General features: G+C 39.0%; 1 protein-coding gene across 2 annotated transcripts in view; it reads left to right on the top strand.

Moving 5' to 3' along the window:
* LOC133139448 (immunoglobulin-like and fibronectin type III domain-containing protein 1) overlaps window positions 1-25,034 on the top strand; it is a 44,630-nt gene that overhangs the window by 6,390 nt on the left and 13,206 nt on the right. The window contains exons 2-22 of one of the 2 annotated variants that reach the window (XM_061259001.1): window positions 2,937-3,018; window positions 5,361-5,483; window positions 6,172-6,311; window positions 7,881-7,980; window positions 9,244-9,279; window positions 9,370-9,415; window positions 9,697-9,886; window positions 10,674-10,787; window positions 11,728-11,890; window positions 12,218-12,490; window positions 13,181-13,573; window positions 14,977-15,024; window positions 15,421-15,507; window positions 18,300-18,424; window positions 18,798-18,945; window positions 20,840-21,024; window positions 21,494-21,635; window positions 22,476-22,600; window positions 23,153-23,294; window positions 23,925-24,049; window positions 24,499-24,640. In XM_061259001.1, coding sequence (XP_061114985.1) covers window positions 2,976-3,018; window positions 5,361-5,483; window positions 6,172-6,311; window positions 7,881-7,980; window positions 9,244-9,279; window positions 9,370-9,415; window positions 9,697-9,886; window positions 10,674-10,787; window positions 11,728-11,890; window positions 12,218-12,490; window positions 13,181-13,573; window positions 14,977-15,024; window positions 15,421-15,507; window positions 18,300-18,424; window positions 18,798-18,945; window positions 20,840-21,024; window positions 21,494-21,635; window positions 22,476-22,600; window positions 23,153-23,294; window positions 23,925-24,049; window positions 24,499-24,640 — 2,890 coding nt within the window. In that variant the 5' untranslated portion in view covers window positions 2,937-2,975. The remainder of the gene's footprint in view (window positions 1-2,936; window positions 3,019-5,360; window positions 5,484-6,171; window positions 6,312-7,880; window positions 7,981-9,243; window positions 9,280-9,369; window positions 9,416-9,696; window positions 9,887-10,673; window positions 10,788-11,727; window positions 11,891-12,217; window positions 12,491-13,180; window positions 13,574-14,976; window positions 15,025-15,420; window positions 15,508-18,299; window positions 18,425-18,797; window positions 18,946-20,839; window positions 21,025-21,493; window positions 21,636-22,475; window positions 22,601-23,152; window positions 23,295-23,924; window positions 24,050-24,498; window positions 24,641-25,034) is intronic. The other variant, XM_061259003.1, reaches the window with a different exon arrangement.

The following is a 25,034-nucleotide window of genomic DNA, read 5'->3' as shown; positions in this document are numbered from 1 at the left end:
TTCGTCACCGCGGTGCCACTTTGTCAAAAGCTTCTGCCGGAGTTTAAAGAAAGCTGGCAAACTCACGTAATCAATCTTGCGAGGGGGAACAGCCACAATCTATCAGATGGGAGTGCTGACAAGCCTCCTCATCTCTTTGATGGGCCAAACACCTGCTCAGGGGATGTGCCTGTTTTCACGTTTTCAAATCTGCAGTGCATGGAATATCATGTTCCAATTGTGCATTCTGAAATGAAAGAGCCTTTGTTTTAGTCATTTTATAGGAAGGCTTATCAGTAGTGTTTGACACTGAGAATTACAGTCATAGTTATCTTAATTGTATGTTTGATTTGATGTAATTAAACTCTTGAACTCAATCATGTTTAAATTTAAATTGAGAAACCATTATTTCAACTTCAAATATTATTGATATGTCTCAGAACTCCCTATTCTGTTTATGTTCATATTAAGAATTGAGGTAATTCAGGTAATCTCTTGAAGACACAGACCATTGGTCCAAATACTCTATGATTTGTAAAATAAAAAATTTCAACTCACAAATTGAACTGAGCTAACACTAAGTATTAGGTTTCTTAAAACCACACCCCTATGATAAACACTGTTTCCTTAACGATATGCTTCATTTCATGTACTGTTTTTCACACTTTATGTGCACTAAATCATGTCATGTCATCATAGACTTTGTTGAACATTATATGTTTGTTATTGGATTCAATTTCATGTCATAGAAAGTATGAACAAGTTTAGTCTGTCAGATTGATGGAAATGCACCGCATAACGTTCTGTGTATAACTGATGATGGATGAGAATTGAGAGCAGAGCATCATGTATAATCACCTCCAGATGGAAGTTATAGCCTTGTGTATGATACTTGGACTGAATTGCTCCAGTAACACTGACAATGTTGCTGTGTAAAATTTAATCAGTCTAAGCTCAAACTACAGAGTGCTGTCCATCTGTCTGGTCCCCACACACCCATTCATTGGGTAACACCTCAAGCCCACCCCATCTTTCACCTGATTATGTGCATTTACATTCGGCTGTACTAGGCAGCCGGAAACTTTTATAAACATGGATTTAATTGAAAGTAGAAGTTAAGGGAGACCCTCTGATTCTTGGCTGTTGTGGGGGAAATGATCATTAAGCAGACCATCAAGATTGCTACTGGAGAGCAGAAACTCCCAGGGAATCCAGCAAGTTATCAAATGATAGACACCAATTAGTTCACCAGATAGCTTTCTGTGCAGAGAGATGCCTCTCTTTCATGTTTAGTTCCTGGGCCAACATGTGACAGAAAAGTGTGACGTTATATTATTGTTGTTATATTATAAGAGCCCCATTGAGTCACTTGCATTATCAATGGCTTTATAGTGTAACTTGGGAATGTACATGCAAGATCCAATCAATGCAGAGTCTTTCCCTGTAGTCTGCCTCTTTATATGAATATGTGTCATTCCTGTTGCTGTTCAGAGATAATGGCTTGATGCATGAAGGTGTTGGGGTATTTATAACTCAAAACTGGGTATAATAACATTATTTAGCAGGTGTATGGCCCATTTTGGCCAGGAGTGTTGAAACACTGATTGTTGCTAAATGGAGCCCCCGCTTATTGTTATATGTCATCTCCACCTACGTTTCCCTATGGACATGCTCAGTGTGCCATAATGCAGTTTCATTTCTCAGCGATCCGACCACACCTACAGCCTACCAATGGTGTACCATATATTTAAAGAATACTCATTTGCAGTGGCAGTTGTATTAACTGGTTTCTGTTTACATCAGCATTGGGCAATTCCGTTTACTGCAGGGCAAGTGTGTCTGTAGGCCTTTTGTTGTCAGCAATTACACTGGCCAAAGTACCTAATTATCTGAATACGCCACTTTACCCAAGACCACAATAGCTTGTTTCACTAACAGGAACTGCCCAATGAATTGAGACAACATAAACCTTGATTCATAACAAAGCATAGTTGTTGCTGTTTCAGCACATACACTTTAAGTATTTTTTTTGTTGTCTTTTGGTGAACACTAAACTTACAAAGAAGGAAAAAGCACTTGCATTCTTTTGCAATCAATATTGATGGTTACTGTCGATTGATTGAACTTAATATATTATAATAATATTACATAAATAATAGTATTATTATAATTGTGTTTTATTTGACCCTATTTTCTAATACCCTAAAAGTTCTTCAAATAAAAAAATTCCGTATTAAAACCTTTCACTACAACTGGAGTCGTCTCAACCATCAATGAGTGATCAGTGACATCTGCTGGCCAACATTGAGTAAAGCATTGAATATAAAAAAGAATGGACTGTTCAAATGATACCTAAAGTGGATTTTGAGATAATAAATTTAAGAAATGTATTTGGTTGGATACTGTACTGAGGAATATAGTTATAGATCTCATATTAATTCACTTGGAGGGTATGTTGAATTATTTTTAACATATTGTATGTTATAGTAGTATATTTGTGCAGTCAGAACCAGTCACACCAGTTTCAAGCTCCTGTTAAATTAAAGAATTGTCTTAAACTTTGTATACTGAAAATACTGAAAACTATTGCGTGAACAGTTCTTGCTTTCTTTGTGACACTGTTCAACAATTTAGTAACTGACACAGCAGAATCACAGAAATAAGGCCTGTGCAGTGTCCATTAATTCATGGTGCATACTCGTACAGCAAAAATGTTTCAGTTAAAAAATTCATTCAATTTCTGTCATGTTGTAATGACTCACTGTCTCACTACTTGGGAAATTTTATTTTGTGGCATCTGTAGACTGGCACCTTTGAAAATTAAATTAGGAACAATAATATCCAATGAATTGGACTCATCAGAGAGATGCAGCAAAAATGTAATTTCCTTTTTCACTGAGAAAATCTGTCATTACCTGTGATGACTGTAGACTGAACCTCTGTCCTTTCTGCCATAGAGAAGTTTCTGAAGACAAAGAACCCACAGGGAGATCAGGATGTGGAAGTCCAAAATCGCAGACCAGACTGCGGCAGGGCAGGGTAAGACTTTACTTCATTTTTTCTCTCTCTTTCCTCTTTCACCAGGGTTGCAACCTGAAACAAGCTCAACCCAGATAGGTCTAGGGCCCTACATAAGAGCTATATAACTAATCAGCACTACATATTACATTCATAAACACTACATATGCATTCATGAGTGCCTTTGTAAATTACCGCAAATAGGCAGATGGTGTATTATGTCAAGACACCAGATGCAGCAAGTGACATTAGCATGGCATACCAAGTTAACTGGCTGAAGATCCTTATGTTGGTTATTGGTTATGAATGTGCTATTTAGTGATTATGAATCAGTTATATCGCTGTTATGCTGGACGATTCAAAGTGTTACCCAAAATAACATTTCTGGTTTGTCCTTCATGGTGTGTTTCTGTTTGATGTTGTCTTCATTTTTGTTGCAACCACAAACTAAATGCGACATAAGAACTCAATTCAGCTAGTGATAAAGTTCAATGTTGAATCAAGGTTCAAGTAAAAAAATATCCAGCCATCTTAAATCTTTTATAAAGAAAATGGGATTTATCCCACGAGGAAAAAAGCAAGACTTAATTCTCCATCCACCTAGATGAAGTAGAGAAATAGGGAAATATTTAAACTGAAAAATTTAAAACCATCAATATCGACAAAGCTAACAAGATGGAAGGCATCAGTTACTGTTGAAAGTACATCATGAAATGTCAATCAAATGTATGCAAAAACATAATTTTCACATCAGACAGGAAAATGGTAGCATACGCATGAGAGCAGGTCTTCACATAATTGACTCAAAATATGTGGTCTATAGAATGAAGGGAAGATGAAAGAAAAGCGTAAAAGGTTTAAGAGGCTGCATGCACAATATGTCTGTTTTTAATAGCACGAATGGGAGAAATGTTCAGAATGACAGGACAGATGCAGAATGAGATGTGCTTTCTAAGCCATCCTCTCTTCTTCAGCCTTTGATATCTTTCATGCTCCACAGTCTTTCTCCTAATTATGATAACGGCGGAACCTGGAGGCCATGCAGAGGAGCAATGTGCATTGCCTTCTACAGCAGCCATAAGCACAAAACCAACTGTTACATTAACAGAGGAAGGGGGAAGAGGTAGCAAAGTAAGCAGCTGTCAAAAATAATGCAAGTTGTAAAAAAAAACTAAATGAGGAAAAAGAAATAAGAAACATTGACAATGATGAATGGAGAGAAGCAAGACAATAAAAAGTCTTTTTTTGGAGGTCATTTATTCAAGAACGTAGATTGGTAGGTATAGCCTAATGAAACAGTGAGTCACAATGGAGTATTGACACACCGCTCCATAATTCAGTTTATACTCACACACACTACTTGTGGGGGGTGCACTGTTTTGTTGTTTACATATCTTGCTACGTACTGGTATTCATGATCATCTATCTTAAGAAATGCTCCTGGAACTGTAGAATTTCTCATATTTAAAAAAATAAAGTCCACCTGCCATATTTAAAAATGCATGCCATCAAATCCTACGTAAGTTTCACCACATGCAGTACCATGTAATTCCAATGGAGGGAAAAGGGTGAAACTGATGTAGGATTAGATGGCAAGTTTTAGAGGCTAATGTTCAAAGGGCAATCCATTGACATTGAAGAGAGGTTGGGTATCCCAGAAAGATAGTCATCCAAAGCAAACCTCAAAATCAAGCACAAAGTACCTCCAGGAAAGACAGATGAAGGTTTTGGAATGGCCACCACAGTCCCCAGACTTGAATATTATTGAAAATCTGTGAGAGATCTGAAAAATGTTGTACATGCAAGGAGGCCAAAGAATATTTCTGAGCTAGAGATGTTCTGCCAGGAAGAGTGGGGAGAAATTCCTAAAGCGAGAATTGAAAGTCTCTTAACTGGCTACGAGAAGTGTGTACAAGCTGTTATAGTTGCCCGAGGAGGGCTTACAAAGTACTGAACCTTTGCACCGGGCCTTTTTTTTTATCTTAGTTTTTTATATTAAGTAATCTTGCTTTAAAATGTGAAAAAAATGTGTCATTGTAAAAGCCTTTTGACCAGGGGTGCCCAAGTGTTACTGTACAGCTCTGTCATCAGTAGCCTATCACTTCAGTTCCCTTTCACCAGTTAAAAATAATGGTTACCTTTTTCTGTACACTAATTGTTTGCAGTATAGCACAATAAGCACACTGTGAATATGGGATGTCATTATGCATTAATTATCTGTCATAATGTACCTTAAGAGGGTACACTAAATAGTCCTTCTAAACATGAAAACCACAAAAATTCTGAAAACTTAAATTCAGGTATCCAGGCTTTGGGAACCACTGATGTAGAACACCAATAACTTGTGTTTATTATTATCACAGTGGTAGTCAAAAAGCAATCCAAAGTTCCTGGGGTGATGATCACTCAGTTTGTGGAAGAACTCCCTGATGGCAAATCCACTCCAGACTTCCAGCGCAAACCGATTGCTTTGACTATTCAAGAGGGTAAGTCTGTTAACACATTGCTTATTCACTTAATTAACTTGTATTGTTCATATGTTACATATGGTAAATGGTTGGCATTTATATAGCGCCTTTATCCAAAGCGCTGTCCAATTGATGCTTCTCATTCACCCATTCATACACACATTCACACACCAACAGCGATTGGCTGCCATGCAAGGCACCGACCAGCTCGTCAGGAGCATTTAGGGGTTAGGTGTCTTGCTCAGGGACACTTCAACACAGCCCGGGCAGGGGATCGAACTGACAACCCTCTGACTGCCAGACAACTGCTGTTACTGCCTGAGCCATGTCGCCCCAAGAAAACAGTGCTTTTAATCTTCAATGATTTTTCCTAAAAAGACAGGGAAAAAAAGAATTTTCCTGAATAGTCAGAGTGTTTTTGGTCAATATGACCCATGTAAGAATTTGAAGGAAGTGTTTGGGTCAGTGCACTCACATTACACGCAAACACTCCATTGTCCCTCACAGAATCATACACAGACAAACACATTAGTACACATGCATAAATGGATACAAAAATAATAGCGGTGTTATTATTTACTATTATAATCATATTTTGCCAGGGTCAGTGTCAGTGTAACTCTCATCATAGGTCTAAGGCTGACGTTAGACATTTCCTTTTATATAAATTGTATAAAACAATCTTCACAATTCTGCCCCATTCCAGGTAAAGCAGCCATGTTCAGAGCCATGGTGAGCGGAGAGCCCAAACCAGAGGTCACCTGGAAAAGAGCCAAAGGAGAAATGATCGATGAACATAAATTCTGTTCAAGATATGATGAAAATGCTGGAGAATACATTTTAGAGGTGAGTTTATAATTCAGCTCAGCTGAGATGGAGAGAAAATAAGCAATTATCTGGTATTTTTATAGCTTCAGCACTAATAATTAGTGTTGGGTTAGATTCAAAAACTGTCTTTGGTGTAACATTTCACATTTGGTGTACGCTTTTATGTAACAATTTACAATAAGGTTCCATGAATTGGCATTAACGAACTAAGTGTTTTTACTTGTTTTAGCCTTTTTTTATATTGTTTGTATATTGTCTATGTTCTTTTGTGTCTTGCTGTGTGTAATGCACAACCTGTGTTATTTGTTATATTTTAAGCCATTTTAGCCAGGACTCTCTTGTAAAAGAGATGTGAATGTCAATGGGACTATTTCCTGGTAAAATAAAGGTTAGATAAAATAAAAAGAAATAATAAAAATATCTACTTCTGATAAGTTAATCTGTACAGCTCTGAACATCATTACTTCATGTTAACAACTATATTAGTTATTGCCATCAGTTAATGTATTTGTTAATGGTTAACTAATTAGAAGTTCATCCTACTAGTACTATAAAAAAAGGTTATAATTACATAATTGTATTAAATCCTGCAATCCACTATTAGCCTTACTTAGGCTAATAGTGTTATCACTATGCAGCGCTTTCTTTTTTGTGTTGTGTTCTATAGATCTAATGTTGGCCAGAGCAAGTTACTTGCAATTTACGGGACTGTGTAGTTTAACTATTTTTAAAATCAAGTAGAATTGCTGGCATAAAAGAAAAATCTTTTGACCAGTAGTCTACCATATCCATCGGATATTGAAAGCGAAAATTGCCTTCTTTAAAAGGCCAACATTAATCCTGTCACTACAAAGGTTTCCCTGCGCCGTATACAATCATATGCATTGGCAAAGTTTACTGTTACATAAAAATATAAGCAAAATGGTATAGAAACCATTGGCATAAAAGTAAAATCATTAGACCAGTCAACTATAGTATCTTTTTAAATTTACATTTATCGTGTCGCCATCATGACACGGTGTTATCATGTTATTGTATATCACATTAAACATTAACGTGACCTCACAATTTTGAGTGTCCACCCTGTCTGTAACAAAGCTCTCAATAGCAGCAGGTCAGTTCTCAAGTCTGGCTGGCAAGAGCCATATGGAAGAGTGATGAAACCACAAAGAATTATAATCTTAACCGATGCATTTTAAAAAATGACACACGGTCGACCAGCATGCCTTGACGCAGCCTACACGGCTTTAACTACGGACTGTTGACATTTAAATGAAACTATTTTAAGATGGCCAAAAATAAAGTTAAATTTTTGTCAGTAGGCTGCTCCAGTGTTTTTCTTTTTTGTCTTTTTTGTTTTTTTCCCATACAGATACGACCGCTAACGGTCATAAGCAGTGTTGGTTACACGGTTAACCGTTTTTTAAATGGGATTGTAACCATGTACAAGAACGGATGATTAGTCAGTTCCCTACTATCTACAAATATTATGGATGATATTTTTTGTAGTTGATTGCATATGCAGACCAAATGTTTTGCAGATCCCTTTGTCTGGTTCAAAACCTTTGTTTGCTATTGAATCATCAGATCGCTTGTGTGTCCGGAGATGAAGGCGATATCTACAAATGTTTTGCTGTTAATGAGTTTGGAAGGGCTATCTGCACTGCTGCCCTGAATGTTATAGAAGGTAAGACGACAGAGATGCAATCATTAAAGCAGCTAAATATAAATGATGTTTTTATAAATGACCGTTCACAATCCTCCGCCATGCCCATTTTCACAATCTATTTTCATCTGCAAAGAGGCTACCACAGGACCAAGGACGGAAAGGATTAGATTGATTTTTGGCTTACTGTGCGTTGCGTCCTCTGGCGTTACTGTAACATGACATTCACTTCATTATTAACAAAAGGAGACTCATGGTGAATTGGAAAAATCTGTTATGAGTGTAAAAAGCAACTTTGCCTTTGATGCGCAGCTGAGCTACTGTTGGGGCTACCAGGTAACCTGGTCCCAAGTGACCTCTGGTCGAAATATCAGTCAGATCTAAAGGAACAGATGAACTTTACTAACCTGGCACCCAGACCCTACTGCTAGCAAGCTAGTAGAGACTAAAGGGTCAGAAAATCATCGTTTGAAGTCCTGGCATTGTTTGAAGCGGCATTTTGTACTGAAAAACATTACTGCCATCATGATTGCCAAAAAGACAATGGAAGAAAAAAAGAAAGAAGACTGCCAGTATATAGAAGGGAACATAAAAACAGTCTGGCTAATGAGTTGATTTAGGCACTGCTGCAGGTCAGGCAGGTCAGAGATAATGAAGGCTCAAACATTACATGCACATTCCTGCTTCACCACAAACAGACCACCGAGCAAACAGATTGCGCAGGTCAGGGTTATGTTAACTGTTGGGACAAGTTTCCCAACCTCTAGTGGGTGGGCCTGAGAGGGAATGTGGCCTGTCCTGTTCTACTTTGTGTGGCCAGTCCATGTGAGCTCACCAGGGAACACACAACTATCAGGATCATATCCCAAAAACCACCCTGCAGGGTTCAGATACCAAACAGTGCTACAAACCCTGAGAGCCAAGCTCAGGCCCGGGTGCCCCGCAGTCAACAATTCATCCCCACCCCCATGAGCCATCACTTTTTCATATTCACATTTCAGAAACCTACCGCTTGAAAGGCTATAACTAAACAAGTAGGCTTGGCAGGCAGTTAAGTCTACAATATTGCTATGCATACTTTTTTCAGGCAATTGTAATTGTGAGCATGGATCTATAGAGGTGATCTAAAGGGAGACTCTTATACACTAACCTGACACTCAGGAGCCTTTTGTAGTGCTTTTTTATCTTGTGAATACTGGTTGTACAGTAAAGAGCACACCCTACATGACTCATAAATTCTACTGGAGCAGAATTAACACTGCATATTCACCTTCTCTTTTTCAGTTGGATTCAAGAGGGACAAGGAAATAGAAGGACCAGGTTAGAAGGCCTTCTGCATGTGACCGTGTGTGTGACCGTGTGACTCCTTATGATGGCATTTCAGTCTCTTAAAAATCTGCTTCCTTCCAGGTCTCACAGCTGACCCGGCAGAGTTCAGAAAAATGCTCAGAAAAAGGTAGCATGCACAACCTGTATTACCATATTAATACAGTGTGGATTATGACATGAATAACTGAAGATATGTTTTTTCCTCAATACCCTTTGTATGTTTGATATGAATGTGATGTACTCTTTTACATTATGTATATATAAACTCCAGCATGTTAATATCAGTCACACATAATGGGCACTGAGGGGAGATGATTATCCCTTTATTTTTGAAACTGCACAGTGGATTACTTGAATTGTAAAGCCATGTCAGCCATTCCTACTCTTTCCTTTGATTCCCCTTTCTAGTTCCGGACGGGAGCCAGTGGAAAAAGAAAAGAAAGAAGGAGAGATAGATGACAAGTTCTGGGACCTCTTGCTGAGCTCAGAAAAGAAGGACTATGAGCGCTTGTGTGCTGAGTATGGAGTGACAGATTTCCGCTGGATGTTGAAGAAGCTGAACCTGCTGAAGAAGGAGAGGGAGGAGGAGCAATCCTTGGTGAGAAGGCCTTGTTTCAGCGCACAGCCATTACCCCCATTTACTGTCTTCATATACCACCTGTATATCAGATCTATTGACACAAGCAATAGATATGAGGCATTTGCTGTCTTCATATACCCCCTGTATATCAGATCTATTCACACAAGCAATAGATATGAGGCATCAATATTGGCAGGACATGGCAAAAATAGTTTGGAAATATTTTTTCTACTTTCTACAACTGGTTTATTTCTAGATAGGTTTGTTACATACTTCTGTCTGTCTGTCTATCAAACAAAACCATTTGTTGGAAGTAGCTGAAATTGTATTTCTAAACTACATTTTCAATGTCATGCCCAACATTCAGTAATTCCTTTCCTTTTTGTAAACACTAATTATGCTTAGTCATACTGTAATTGCATCCATTTGTAATTATTTTAACTACTAAAATTATAGCCAATACATAATTACATTTGAATCAGCCTAACCACCTATTACTATGTGCCATTCCGACAATTTGATATAAGCACTAAACACTGAAAGTTATTTCTATACACTCAATTATTTTCAGATGTGTAAATAAAAATAAATAGAAAAAAAAAAATTGGTATTGTACAGTTCAGCACTTCACTTCATATTTCCTTGCTTATAATTTGCAGACAGTGGCACATACAATAAGGTCATTTCTTCACCCCATTGCATGACTTTTCCGCACATTCTCGCCCTCTCCATTCCTAACCTCCATTTTTCTCTCCTTTCCTCTCTTCCACCACTTCCTCCTCTCCACTGTTCACTTCTTCCCCAGTACCTTAATGCCATCAGTAACCTGAGACACATTGAAATTAAAGGAGATGGTTCTGCTTCATTTGAAATTGTCCTGGATCTCAAAGACCCAAACAGTAGGATTTTCCTCTATAAGGTGAGGCATGAAGTGACAAACCACTGATCTCAGGTCAGGCCTCTGCACCACAGTGGTGTGCTATGATGTGTAATGAAAAGCTGTCGGCTGTGGGGAATGACATGGTTCTACGTATTGTACTTCAATATGTGATTGCCCTCAAATCAAAATGACAACAAAAAAAAACAAAGACGATCAATCTCATACAGTAAGTCAGGGAAGGTCCAGTATTTCTAGCTTAAACAGCGCAAGTTTGGATATACTGTTAATGTAGCTTATTGGACAGCTGGAAAGGCATGGCAGGCTGCATGGTGAGTCTCCAGCTGTTCTTATTCTATCCGAAGGTTTCCTCATTATCATGAGATATTTAAGTTTCTCGTTATAACAAGACCTTATAAGAAGAAAAGCTTCCATTTATCACAAGATAATGAGTAAAGAAATATTCTGATTGTTCCTGCAATGCCATGGGTTATTTGCAGTTGTTTTACATCCTGAAACTCAATGCTACAATATCTTGTCTTATGCCTAGCCTACTGGTAATCGTACTATACATTGGTTGTAAATTATATGAATTGAATGAAGACAAAACATATGCATAAACATTCATTAACTCTTATGCCAAGTGGCTGACATAGGGTTTGCTATGTCCTACATCCATGGCATAAGTGAATACAGTGCTCTAACCAGATCATGTGTCCTCATATTTCGTCTCATGGTCATACACATAATACTACAATTTTAGTGAATTATTATATTACAACAGCAATATGGAAGGATTGCAGGAATTTGAAAATGTTCAGGGTAGTATTTTTTGTATTCTTGTCTTGAAATATGTTTCCAAAATGATTTATGTGCTCAGTAAAACTGTCAATGCACCTGAATATTTTACTGTCACAGCTTCAGGACATGAACCTTCAGCTACCTGTCAGTGCTTCTTTTTATGAGCTTCCACCCTCTGCAGGATGGTGTAATGGTACAATACAGCAGAGACATGGAGATGAAGCACCAGCTAAAAACAGTTGGGAAGAAATTGGTTTTCACAGTCAAAGACCTGCTTCCTGAAGATGCCGGGCTTTACCAGTTGGATGTTGAGGAGGTCAATGTCCTAACCACTGAATTCAGAAGTAAGAACTTCTCATAAATGATTATTGAGTACTGATAAAATCATAATTATATTCCATAAGTATTTTATCAGAGACAAACAACTGCCCAAATTATTTTTAAGGACATTCAAAAAGGTTCACTTACTATGAACTCCCTTTTGTGGACTCCCCCCTCCCCCCTCACTTAATCATGAACATTAGAAGTAATTGCCTACACAATCCCTTGCACATTCTATGCACTTTGGTTCTCCAGGTTGTGGCTGAGATGGAAAGGGGTTATCAGTTGATTACTTGCTGAAACAGAGGTAAACTATAATAATATTTCATGCTCCTTCACTTCTCTTTCAGTTCCCCATGTTGACTTCATCGTCAAAATTCAGGAGGTCAAAGCCAAGGAGAGAGAGGACGCCATCTTTGAGTGTGTCTTGTCACACCCGTTTTCCAAGATACTGTGGATGGGCAAGAATAGTCAACTGGAGAATGGGGATAAGTTTGAAATAACAGTATCTGCAGACAAGCTCATCCATAGGCTTCGAGTTAAAGACTGCAAGCAAGTGGACAAGGGCATCTATTCCGCTATGGCAGGAATCAAAACCTGCAGTGCCTGGCTTACCGTAGATGGTGAGATAAAGATGTATTACATTAGACTATCTATTATTTTTGTTATTATATGTTTGTTGGCGACAGAGCATAATGCACAGGCATGGGGTTTAAAAACATTAGATTGGATGAGCATTGGATGTGTTGCATTACTTCATTCTAGGCCAGGACAGACGACACCTTTTTCCAAGCAGTATTTTAAGAAAATTAATAAATTGATAAATACATATGACAAGACAGCACTATATCTCTGAAAACACCTTAGTCTCAGATAAACACCAGCCTCAGACATTTGTTTATGGATAACAGTATGGGTACTATATTCCTCTATGAATATATTCATTTTCTGGAGGCTGACCAGAGCTAACCAATGAGCTACATGGTCAGCACCTCTGACCTTGGAAGCACAAGTGTCAATGAAGATTTTATGTTGTTTGCATTTTTATAGACCATCAGCTAAAATTCTCTGTGTAATGTCACTTTATTGGTGACATTGGCAGAAAGCAGTCCTCTGGAAGTCAGAGGGTTGCCAGTTCGATCCCACCCTGAGTGTGTCGAGCTGGTTGGTGCCTTGCATGGCAGCCAATTGCCGTTGGTGTGTGAGTGAGAAGCATCAATTTTACAGCGCTTTGGATAAAGGCGCTATATAAATTCCAACCATTTACCACTTTCTTCTTTCTTTCTCCTCCCAACCTCCATTTTCTGATTCAGCTGACTCAGAGCCAGGGAAAAAGAAGGTCCGGAAGACCACCCAGGCAGGCGGGGCTGGCATGGACCTGAAGAAGGTGGCCCAGGAGCAGCAGGCCAAGCTGCAAAAGGAGAAGGAGGATAAGCAAGAAGCAATGAAGAAGGAGAAGGAGGAAGCCAAGGAGGGCCCGGACGCTGGCACTGTCGAGAATGGGCTGGATGGCCATTCTGGGTTGGATTCAGGTCTGGGGAAAGACGGGTCAGGCCTGGAAAACAGGTTGGGGTTGGATGACGGCCTGCAGAGGAAGAAAGGGTCAGGGATAGGAGACACTGGATTGTCCGGAGCGGTGCTGGCCGCAGATAAATTAGTATCCACAGATGATGGCTTGGGAGGTGACAAGTCCAGAGGCATCAAAGGTAAGAGATCACAGAAAAATGAAAAAAGAATTGGTTCAAGTTGCTGTATTTACGGTACACCTAAAAAGTATTAATGACTCTTTCTGTGAATGAGATGGATATGAATTCATGACTCCATTGCTATTCAACATAACTGTTACAAATATTTCTACTGTATCATCATTGCTTCTATCATTATTGCTATTTTATTGTCATCACAGAGGAGTTAATGTAACATCAGTGTTTGTCAAAATTGTAATTAGTGTAAGGTGTAATTAGTATTAGGACTTTTCTTATGAAATGTAACATTTCATTTAAAATATATAAATGCATAATGTATATAAAATATACACTCACTGAGCACGTTATTATGCACAACTACTTATTCATGTGTTTATCTAATCAACAAATCATGCAGCTACGGGTCAGGAGCTTCAGGTAATCTTCACATCAACCATCAGAATGGGGCAAAATATGATCTCTGTGATTTTGACCATGGTATGATTGTTAGTGCCAGACGGGCTGGTTTGAGTATTTCAGAAACAGCTGATCTCCTGGGATTTTGACGCACAATAGTCTCTAGAGTTCCTTGTTGATGAGAGAGATCAACAGAGAATGGGCAGACTGGTTTGAGCTGGCCGAAAGACTACGATAACTCACATATCCATTCTGTACAATTGTGGTGAGCAGAAAAGCATCTGAGAATGCACAACATATTGAACCTTGGGCTACAACAGCAGAATACCACGTCGGGTTCCACTTCTGTCATCCAAGAACAGAGGCTGCAGTGGGCATAGGCTCACCAGACACTGGACAGTTGAAGAAAAATATAGCCTGGTCTGATGAATCTCGATTTCTGCTGAGGCATACAGATGGTTGGATCAGAATTTGGTGCCAACAGCATGAATCCATGGACCCAACCTACACCAATCAATCATCTCTTGAATGCTACTTCCAGCATGATAATGCACCATGTCACAAAGGAAAAGTTGTCTCAAACTGGTTTTATGTACATGACAATGAGTTCAATGTTCTTCAGTGGCCTTCCCAGTCATCGGATCTGAATCCAATAGAAGACCTTTGGGATGTGGTAGAACGGGAGATTCACAGCATATTCGCAGCATGCGTGTGCAGCTGACAAATCTGCAGAAATTACATGATGCAATCATGTCAACGTGGAACAGAATCTCAAAGGAATGTTTTCAACATCTTGTCGAATCCATGCCACAAAGAATTGAGGCTGTTTCGAGAACAAAGGAAGGCCCTACCCAGTATTAGTATAGTGTTCCTAATAAAGTGCTCAATGAGTGTAAATGCATAATTTAAGAAAATACTAAGAAATTGTGATGTACATTCCATCTACTACACTTGGTGAAATGCTCATTAGTACCCATTTTTACTCATTGGTACATATTGGTACATAGTATCCACAGATGATGGCTTGGGAGGTGACAAGTCCAAAGGCATCATAGGTAAGAGATCACAGAAAGGCCTCTCTAATTATTGAACTGGAAAGAAATTGGCTCACGTTACGGTATTTACTGTACACCTAAAAAGTATTAATGACTCTTCCTGTGAATGAGATGGATATGAATTCATGACTCCATTGCTATTCAACATAACTGTTACAAATATTGCTACTGTATCATCATTGCTTCTGTCATTGGTCAGTTGGTCAAATGCTCATTAATACCCATTTGTACTCATTGGTACATATTTCCACTGTAGAGTCATGAGCATAATGCATAGACTAATTCTTCAGTGCCATCTCTTATGATAGAATCGTTCATAAAGACACCATTTGCAATTACAGCGCAGAACAGTATGGCTGAAGAGTAAACTTTGCATTTGCATCTGTAATGACACAGAACCAAATGCATTAAATGGACGAACAGGGGATGGAGGGCATGCCGACCATAAGGGGGGCGGACGCCTGTTCCCGGACAGGGTCCTGGGTAAGAATTCAAGAAGGCTGGATTAAATCCTGCATGGAGACAAAGTCATGAGAAGCTCAATGACTTTGCCAGCGTTCTTGATACTCAGTGATCGGATGAACTGTGTGCTTTTGCTGGATTTAATTCCACGCTTTCCAAAGGCAGCTTTGCTTAAAGGCACAGTGAAGATACACTAGACCCATGAAGCTACATACATCGGAAATTAAACACAGAAATAAACTTCAATATATATATTTTTTTAAGCCATTCATGTGTTGTTTGGAGTGTTTTAATTAATTTTGTTGTGACTTGTGCTGTTTTATCTAATCAGAGGAACCTTCCATGTGTCAATTGAGTTTCTGAGCCCTTAAAGATGTTTTTGAGCCAATTAAAATATGTCCTAATGAACTGCACTATTTCAGTGTGCACATGAGTTTCAACAGTTGTACATTATGTATCCTGGCGGCACGGATGGTGCAGTGGGTAGCACTGCCACCTCACAGCAAGGAGGTCCTGGGTTCGAATCCCCGTCGGCCGGGGCCTCTCTGTGCGGAGTTTGCATGTTCTCCCCGTGTATGCGTGGGTTTCCTCCGGGCACTCCGGTTTCCTCCCACAGTCCAAAGACATGCATGTTAGGCTGATTGGAGAGTCTAAATTGCCCGTAGGTATGAGTGTGTGAGTGTGTGAGTGAATGGTGTGTGTGCCCTGCGATGGACTGGCGACCTGTCCAGGGTGTATTCCTGCCTTTCGCCCAATGTATGCTGGGATAGGCTCCAGCCCCCCTGCGACCCTGATCAGGATAAGCGGGTTCAGATAATGGATGGATGGATGGATTATGTATCCTGGAAACACATTGTTGAATATTACTCACCGAACACATGGAAGTTACAAATATCCTTTGATATTTGTGTCCTTAAATACAATGCGTGTTTGTCTTTGTGTGTTCACTTTGTGTTGTATTACATGCTTGTCACACTCTGGTATTTGTATTGTGGCCCATTTCTGGCTTAGTGTTGTTGATTTTCTGTCACCTCTGTTGTTACATCTGTTTGTTTTTATGTGTTTCTAAGCTATGGCAGTATCGTATCACAGTTCTGCCAATGAATGATAGTCATTATGGTAATTACTGATAGGACAAACAAATAATGTTGCCACAACTGCAGATTCACACCTGGAAAACCATAAAGAAAGCAGGCAAGTAAGCCACAAAGAAAATGAGCATGGAAGCAAGCAAGGGAATGAGAATGGTATCAAGCAAGAATATGGTCAAGGAAGCAGGCAAGACAATGGACAAGGAAGCAGGCAAGAACATGGTCAAGGAAGCAAGCAAGATAATGGACAAGGAAACAGACAAGACAATGGACAAGGAAACAGGCAAGACAATGGACAAGGAAACAGGCAAGAAAATGGACAAGGAAGCAGGCAAGAATATGGTCAAGGAAGCAAGCAAGAAAATGGACAAGGAAACAGGCAAGACGATGGACAAGTAAGCAGGCAAGAATATGGACAAGGAAGCAAGCAAGAATATGGACAAGGCAACAGGCAAGACAATGGACAAGTATCTTCTGGAAGTGGTAACAGTTCTGCCAAGCACACAAGGGAAGGCCCACTGCCTGTGGACAAGGTCATTGGTAAGAAATTGCCTGCATGGAAGTGGTGCTATTAGAAAGCCACTCTGACACATTAAGGAGAAAATATGTGCCCTGGAGTTCTAGTCCAAATTGAATTCCATTGGGAATGCTAGTAAATTAACGGATCTCTTAGACAGATGATAACCCAGAAAAAATATAACTTAAATTTGTGTTTTAAGTGATTTGTGTTTTGTGTGCAGAAGAGTGTCTAACACATCCATGTTGTTCTACGTGATTTGTGTTTATTGTAAAATGTACTGAATGGCAACACACAAAATGCAAATAAATACATACATGAATTCCTCAATACATGCAAGATACACTTTCCTGTAAGATGGATTGGTGGATTCGGAAGCCAGAAGACCCACAAATATAGGAATAATCCTTGACCCAATTGAGCACTAACATCCAGAACAGCATTCATAGAGCCATAGATGTTATATGGCTGATTTCCCCCTATCGATGCATTCAGGCTGAGTGATTCAGCTCCCTGAGAAAAAAAGGCGTCACTTCACTATGTTACAAAGATGCATGGAATAGAAAAGAACAGCAGTGAGAACATATTCCAGCTATGACTTTTAATGTATTGCATTATATTAAAAGGAAAATAATGTATTGCTAAAACCAAACACATTTTCGGTTATAGCATTTCTTAGAGCATTTATCCTCATTCAGCCCATTAAGGCAAGACTTAAAGAATAGTATTATATACTAATACATACTATTAAAGATTTTGAGTAAGCAGAGAGATGTAAGGGAACAGACTACTATTAAACTCTTGAAGAACACTAAAATGATATACAGAGAAATTGTACCACCAAGGTCAAAGGAAAATGAAGAGTGTGAAGAGAACAGAACAATGAAAATGAAGCATGGTGAATAACTACGAAGAAAATCAGAAGAAAACCTGACTTTAAGTAACTATGAGAAGTAAGAAGGAAATGTATGCAACACACTAAGAAAATTACATTTCATTTGCATTCTCCAATACATTTTACTTTATGCATTCCTATTTTTTGAAGAACCAAAAAAAACCTAAATACTATTAAGTACATGTTGCCCCCTAAGTAAAGGTAACGGAGGTGTGGATTCAATTGCCATTCAACCTTTGCCATTTGGCCAGATAACTTTCACTGAAACTGTCCAAAGATAATTAATAATTGCACCCATTGCTCCACCCAGATCCTGGGGTTCAGTTTGTCAAAGGGCTGTCTGACCTGAATGCCAAGGCGGGCCAACCAGCTGAGCTTGTCTGCAAGTTGAGCAAGGACAACTGCAATGGAGAATGGTTCAAAGATGGGAAAAAGGTGAGATTCATATATTTCCACTGCTTTTATCAGAAAAAAGGACATTTGTAATTATTACCACCCAGCAATACTGATTTTGAGCTCAATTATTTAAAATGTACTTAAGTCATTTTAACACTGTGGGAATAATTCAGAACTGTGCCAGAAGTTTTGATAGTTTCCCTTGGATTCTATATCCAATATACAAAATGAGTTTCGAGAAAAGCATATCATATCAAATCAAACTTGAAGGCCTTTATTTGCATGTTGTGATGTTTCCATTGTCTTTGAAAATGAGGACTGGTCTCATTATATTTAAGGAAGTATTTTCAGGGATGTTTTTGTAATGGTGAACTTACTTCACTTTCCAAATTCTGTGTTGCCCATGTGTCAGTTATTACCCAGAGATGGACTGAGCCTTTCCAAAGATGGGGCCTCCCACAAATTGAAGATTGACAGTTGCCGGGCAGATGATACAGGAAAGTACTGCTTTGATGCAGAAGGATGCAAAACCGAAGCAATGATCACTGTGAAGAATCAAGGTTAGAATACTGTAGTTGGGGGATAACACAAACCGTTGCTCAGGCCAGAGTGTCATTATTTTCACCAACAGGAAAGTTTCTGTACATTTTGATTTCATTAATGAACTCTGATTTCAGATTTTCCTAAAAGGGTTCTCCGGCATTTGTAAATTCAGGGAACGTGTTTGGTTGGACATCCCAGGAATTACAGAACTGACTATAATAAACTGAAAAGCAACAAAATACATACAATTCATACAGTATGTGTGGCACAAATACATCCTAAGGGGATTTAATTCATTTTCATTTACATTGTCAAGACATTGTCTATTTCCTACTTTCAGAAGGTTTGCAAACCTCGTCCCAAAGTCAGCCTAGTCGCATGGAATATACACTCACTGAGCACTTTATTAGGAACCTGTACAACTATTTATTCATGCGGTTATCTAATCAGCCAAACGTGTGCCGGCAGTGCAATGCATAAAGTCATGCAGATATGAGTCGGGAGCTTCAGTTAATGTTCACATCAACCATCAGGATGGGTAAAGAATGTGTTTTCAGTGATTTTGACCGTGGCATGATTGTTGGTGCCAGACAGGTTTGAGTATTTCTGTTACTGCTGATACCCTGGGATTTTTTGATGCATTACAGTTTACTGAATTTACTCAGAATGGTGCGAAAAACTAAAAACATCCAGTGAGTGGCAGTTCTGCGGATGGAAATGCCTTGGTGATGAGAGAAGTCTATGTAGAATGGCCAGACTGCTTTGAGCTTACAGAAAAGCTACGGTAACTCAGATAACCACTCAACAATTGTGGTGAGTAGAAAATCATCTCAGAAAGAACATATCAAACCTTGAGGATGGGCTACAACAGCAGAAGACCACGTCAGGTTCCACTTCTGTCAGCAAAGATCAGAAAGCTGAGGCTGCAGTGGACCCAGGGTCACCAAAACAGGACAGGACAGTTGACTGGACAGGACTGGACAGTTGAAGACTGGAAAAATGTAGCCTGGTCTGATGAATCTCGATTTCTGCTGAGGCATACAGATGGTAGCTGTGTGAATTTAACAGCAGTATGAAGAAAAATGTTAATTAAGATAGCCTTTTCCTAAGCTGCCCACCCATCCTCCTTGACTTGTTCTGCTTTAATATAGTTTTTGGTATTTATGGCAAGCAGTTTGGTATGTAATTTTAGAAATTTGGTTTTCGAACCATGTGGACATTTCAATTGAAAACTGCAGAAAAGTGTACCTTTGAGAACATATTTGTTCTGCAAAGAAGTGCACAGAGGCACATAGTATATCCCATGAGACTATGAAGGCCAGAGTAAAGGCAACTGAGGAAGAGATTCAATCAACATCTGCCATGAACTGTTTGGCAAGATCTCTTTAACTGTGTTCTCAAGATAATTAATTAATAAACAGTTGCCTTACATTTCCTGTGTATGTTAAGGTTAAATGTAAGCCAATGTTAAATTAATATTCATTGAATTCTGGCCGGCGGCACGGATGGTGCAGTGGGTAGCACTGCAGCCTCACAGCAAGGAGGTCCTGGGTTCGAATCCCCGTCGGCCAGTTTGCATGTTCTCCCCGTGTCTGCGTGGGTTTCCTCCGGGTACTCCGGTTTCCTCACACAGTCCAAAGACATGCAGGTTAGGCTGATTGAAGAGTCTAAATTGCCCGTAGGTGTGAGTGAATGGTGTGTGTGCCCTGCAATGGACTGGCGACCTGTCCAGGGTGTTTCCTGCCTTTCGCCCAATGTACGCTGGGATAGGCTCCAGCCCCCTGCGACTCTGTTCAGGATAAGCGGGTTGGGATAATGAATGAATGAATTCTGGCCTGAATATTCTGATAATGATCATCTTTATGAGGCACAAGTTGCAGTACCTGACTTTGTCCGCATTGCTGCACCCAGATCCTGGGGCTCACTGCATCAGTGGGCTGTCTAACAAGAAGGCAAAGGGCCAACCTGCTGATCCCGGAGTTCAGTTCATCAGTGAGCTGTCAGACATGAATGCCAAGGTGGGCCAACCAGCTGAGATGGTCTGCAAGTTGAGTGATGAAAACTGCAATGGAGCATGGTTCAAAGATGGGGATAAGGTAATATTTCTATTTCTACGGTTTTACTGTAACCAGAAATGGTGTGTATCTGTCATTGTTATGACAACTAATAAATGAGGATATTAGTAATTATGACCTGCCAGTAAAGCAGATTTTTCTCAAATATTTGAAATGTATTTTCAAATGTAATTTATTTCAAACATTTTAAAAGTCCATGTGAATATTTCTGAACTGTGTCAGAAGGTTTGATCATTTTCAAGTAGATTGGATCTACAATGTGGAATTTGTTTCCTGCCAAAGTTTGATTAATATGAAATCAAACTTGAGGATCTTTATTTGGATGTTGTGATGTTTCCATTGTCTCCAGTCTGAATGTAGTACAAGAGCTTCCCTTTTTCAAAATTAACATTGCTGTCAATACATTGTCTGAAGTATTTTGAGGTAGGCCTATATGTTTGCAGTGGTGATCTTGCTTCACTCTCCAAACTCTGTGTTGTTCATGTCTCAGTTACTACCAAGAGATGGCCTGAGCCTTTCTAAAGATGGGGCCTCTCACAAACTGAAGATCGACAGTTGCCAGGCGGATGATACAGGAAAATACTGTTTTGAAGCAGGAGGACGCAAAACTGAAGCAATGATAACTGTGGAAGGTTAGAACAGATAGCATGTGGTTGTAGCTGGTACTAAGGAATGAGACTCATTATTTTTTCAGATTGAGCCTCAGTACATTTTGCTTCTTGAACCGTGTAAGATTTTACGTTTTTCTAAAAAATACAAACAGCACAGAAAGTGTGTGCAGTACATACAGCCTAAGGGCATTTAATTTAATTTATATTTTCAGATTCATTTTACTCCATGAATCATACATTTGGAAGAGCAAAACATAATTAAATGCTTGTAAGTGCACCTACTCCTCGTCGTAAAGGTGACTCCAGCATGGATTCAATCAACTTTTGTCCTTTAGAGTTTGGCCAAATCACTTTTACTGAGACTCTGAACTGTGTTTCTAAAGATACTTAAGACACAGCAGAAAATTGTATGGTGCAATACTTTCCTCATTAACACCACTCTGTTAACTACCATGTTAGCTTTCAGCATTAGCAGCAATAACAAAACTTGTGCTTCAAGATTGTTTAAAATCTGAGCATTTCAGATCTTTTCCATGACTGTACTCTGGGTATGAGTACAGAGAAGGACGAGGTCTATGTGCATCCACAAATAATGTTGATGAAATGCAATGAAAATAAAAATAATGCTATTACTCGCTGTATTGGTGTCTTGATAATCAAAGAAAATGACTGAAAAAGGTTAAGACCAATGATAAGTTGAAGGGGTAGTTTTCCGCCCCAGTTTTCCGGTAGTTTTCTCAGCTCACCCACACTTATATTTCATTCTCTGTATGTTACGGATAAATGCTGACTGAATGTAAGCCAATAACACTAATAGGCACAAGTCGTAGTACCTGACTTTGCCCCCATTCGTCCACCCAGATCCTGGGGTTCAGTTCCTCAAAGGCCTGTCTGACATGAATGCCAAGGCGGGCCAACCAGCTGAGCTGGTCTGCAAGTTAAACAATGAAAAGTGCAATGGAACATGGTTCAAAGATGGGAATATGGTGAGTTTTCTCATGTTTCCAGGTTTTTCATAAGAAAAAAAATAGTTTTAGTATCTGCCAGTCAGTGTTTTATTTATTTAAACCAGGGGTGTCCAATCTTATCCAGAAAGGGCCGGTGTGTGTGCAGGTTGTTGTTTTAGCACAGTACTAAGACAGCTGATTCTACTCATCAAGGTCTTGATTAAAGACCACGATTAGTTCATTAGTATAATCAGGTGTGTTACTGCTGGGTTAAAACAAAAACCTGCACCCACGCCGGCCCTTTTAGGATAAGATTGGGCACCTCTGATTTAAACCATAACGAATACATAAGGGAATGTGTAATTATTAATTAAAACATGTTTAAAAATGTTATCGTAAATATCAACATTTTTGTAATTTAAATGTATTTAATCTATTTTAAACTTTGTTTATATATTTCAGAACTGTGTCAGAAGGTTTGATTGTTTTCCTGTGGATTATTTATCACAATGTGGAATTCGTTTTTGAGCCAAAGGTATCATATGAAATGTCTAAATTCATTTTCCAAACTCTATCTGGTCCATGTGTCAGTTATCGCCTAGAGATGGACTGAGCCTTTCTAAAGATGGGGCCTCTCACAAACTGAAGATCGACAGTTGCCAGGCGGATGATACAGGAAAATACTGCTTTGAAGCAGAAGGACGCAAAACTGAAGCAATGATCACTGTGGAAGGTTAGAACACAACATGTGGTAAGACACACTGTAGCTAGTGCTAAGGCCAGAGAGTCAATCGGCCGCATTCACAAAACTTTTAAATTCGTATTACATTTCTTCTTTCAGAAGTTCTTACAAAAAACCAATGTGGAATTCACGAAAAATGGACAGACCTTCAAATTGTTTTGTGTATTCCAGGCGTGTCATAGAACGAATGCCAATTGTATTTACTGCATTCTAAATATGAATATGTTATCTGTAATAATTTGCTTCCAAATACACATAGGTTTTAATCATACCAAAGAACATGTTTATGGAAACATATGCGTTAGCCTAAAGTGGTTCTTTAGAACTTGTAAATTCAGGGAAAGTGTTTGGCTGGATATCCCAATCACTATTCAACTGACTAATAAGAAGTAAAAAGTCATAATGTACAGAAAGGATTTCAGTTCAGCCAGATCATTTTATTGAAACTGAGTACTGTTACTTGTATTGAGTTTTCTGTGCATGTTAAGGATGACTGTGGATTGAATGTAAGCCAGTGTTAAATCACAGCTGATTGTAATCCCAGCCTTCATATTCTGATAGTGATCTACATAATGAGGTACATGTTGCAGCATCTGACTTTGCCCCTATTGGTCCACCCAGATCCTGGGGTTCAGTTCATCAGCGGGCTGTCTGACACAAGTACTAAGGTGGGCCAACCGGCTGAGCTGGTCTGCAAGTTGAGCAAGGAAAACTGTAATGGGGCATGGTTCAAAGATGGGAAAAGGGTGAGATTTCTATATACTTCCACTGTCAGAAAGAAAGTGTACACCAGTATCTAGTGGTCTGTTTTTTTAATGATGACTAATAAATTGTGGTATCTGTAATTATGGCATGCAAGTAATGATGGCATGCAAGATTTATGTCTCAGACATTTAAACTGTAGTTTCACCATTTAAATGTACCTAATTTAAACTGTGTGAATACTTGGGGATTGTGTCAGAAGGTTCAAATGTTTTCCTGTGCATTAGATATACAATGTGGAAGCATATGATATCAGATAAAACTTCACCGTTATCTGGATGTAGTGTTGTTTCCATTGTCTCCAATCACAAAATAAGTCACAAATTTCCCATTTTGAAAATTAACACTGGTGTCAATACAATGATGGAAATATTTTCAGGGGTAGTTTTGTAATGGTGATCTTGCTTCACTCTCTCACTTGTCCATGTGTCAGTTATTACCCAGAGATGGACTGACCCTTTCTAAAGATGGGGCCAGCCAAAAACTGAAGATCGACAGTTGCCAGGCGGATGATACAGGAAAATACAGATTTGAAGCAGAACGACGCAAAACAGAAGCAATGATCATCGTGGAAGGTTAGAACAGAATGCATGTGGTCAGATCCACTGTAGCTTATGCTAAGTCATTATTTTCACCTGCAGGAAAGTACCCCTCAGTATATTTTGATTGATGAGTTTTCTAAAGTGGTTCTCTGGAACCTGTAAATTCTGGGAAAGTGGGTGAACATCCAAATTAGTCAACTGACTGTAATAAATTATGAAATGTAACTTGACTTGAGAAAGTTTGTGCAGTACAGTCAAAGTTTTGTTGAATTTGATTTACAGTCTCAGATACAATGAATTAACATTTGTTCTTTACGGTTTGGCATGATCATTTTGACTGAAATTAATTAAACATGTTTCTGTAAATAATTAATATACAACCATTGTACTTTGTTCTGTATTTACCAATATGATATTGATTGAATCC

This window comes from Conger conger, chromosome 10 (genome assembly GCF_963514075.1).
Source record: "Conger conger chromosome 10, fConCon1.1, whole genome shotgun sequence".
Taxonomy (NCBI): Eukaryota; Metazoa; Chordata; class Actinopteri; order Anguilliformes; family Congridae; genus Conger; species Conger conger.
The sequence above is the reverse complement of the archived record's forward strand: the minus strand, read 5'-3'. Positions and strand labels throughout refer to the sequence as shown.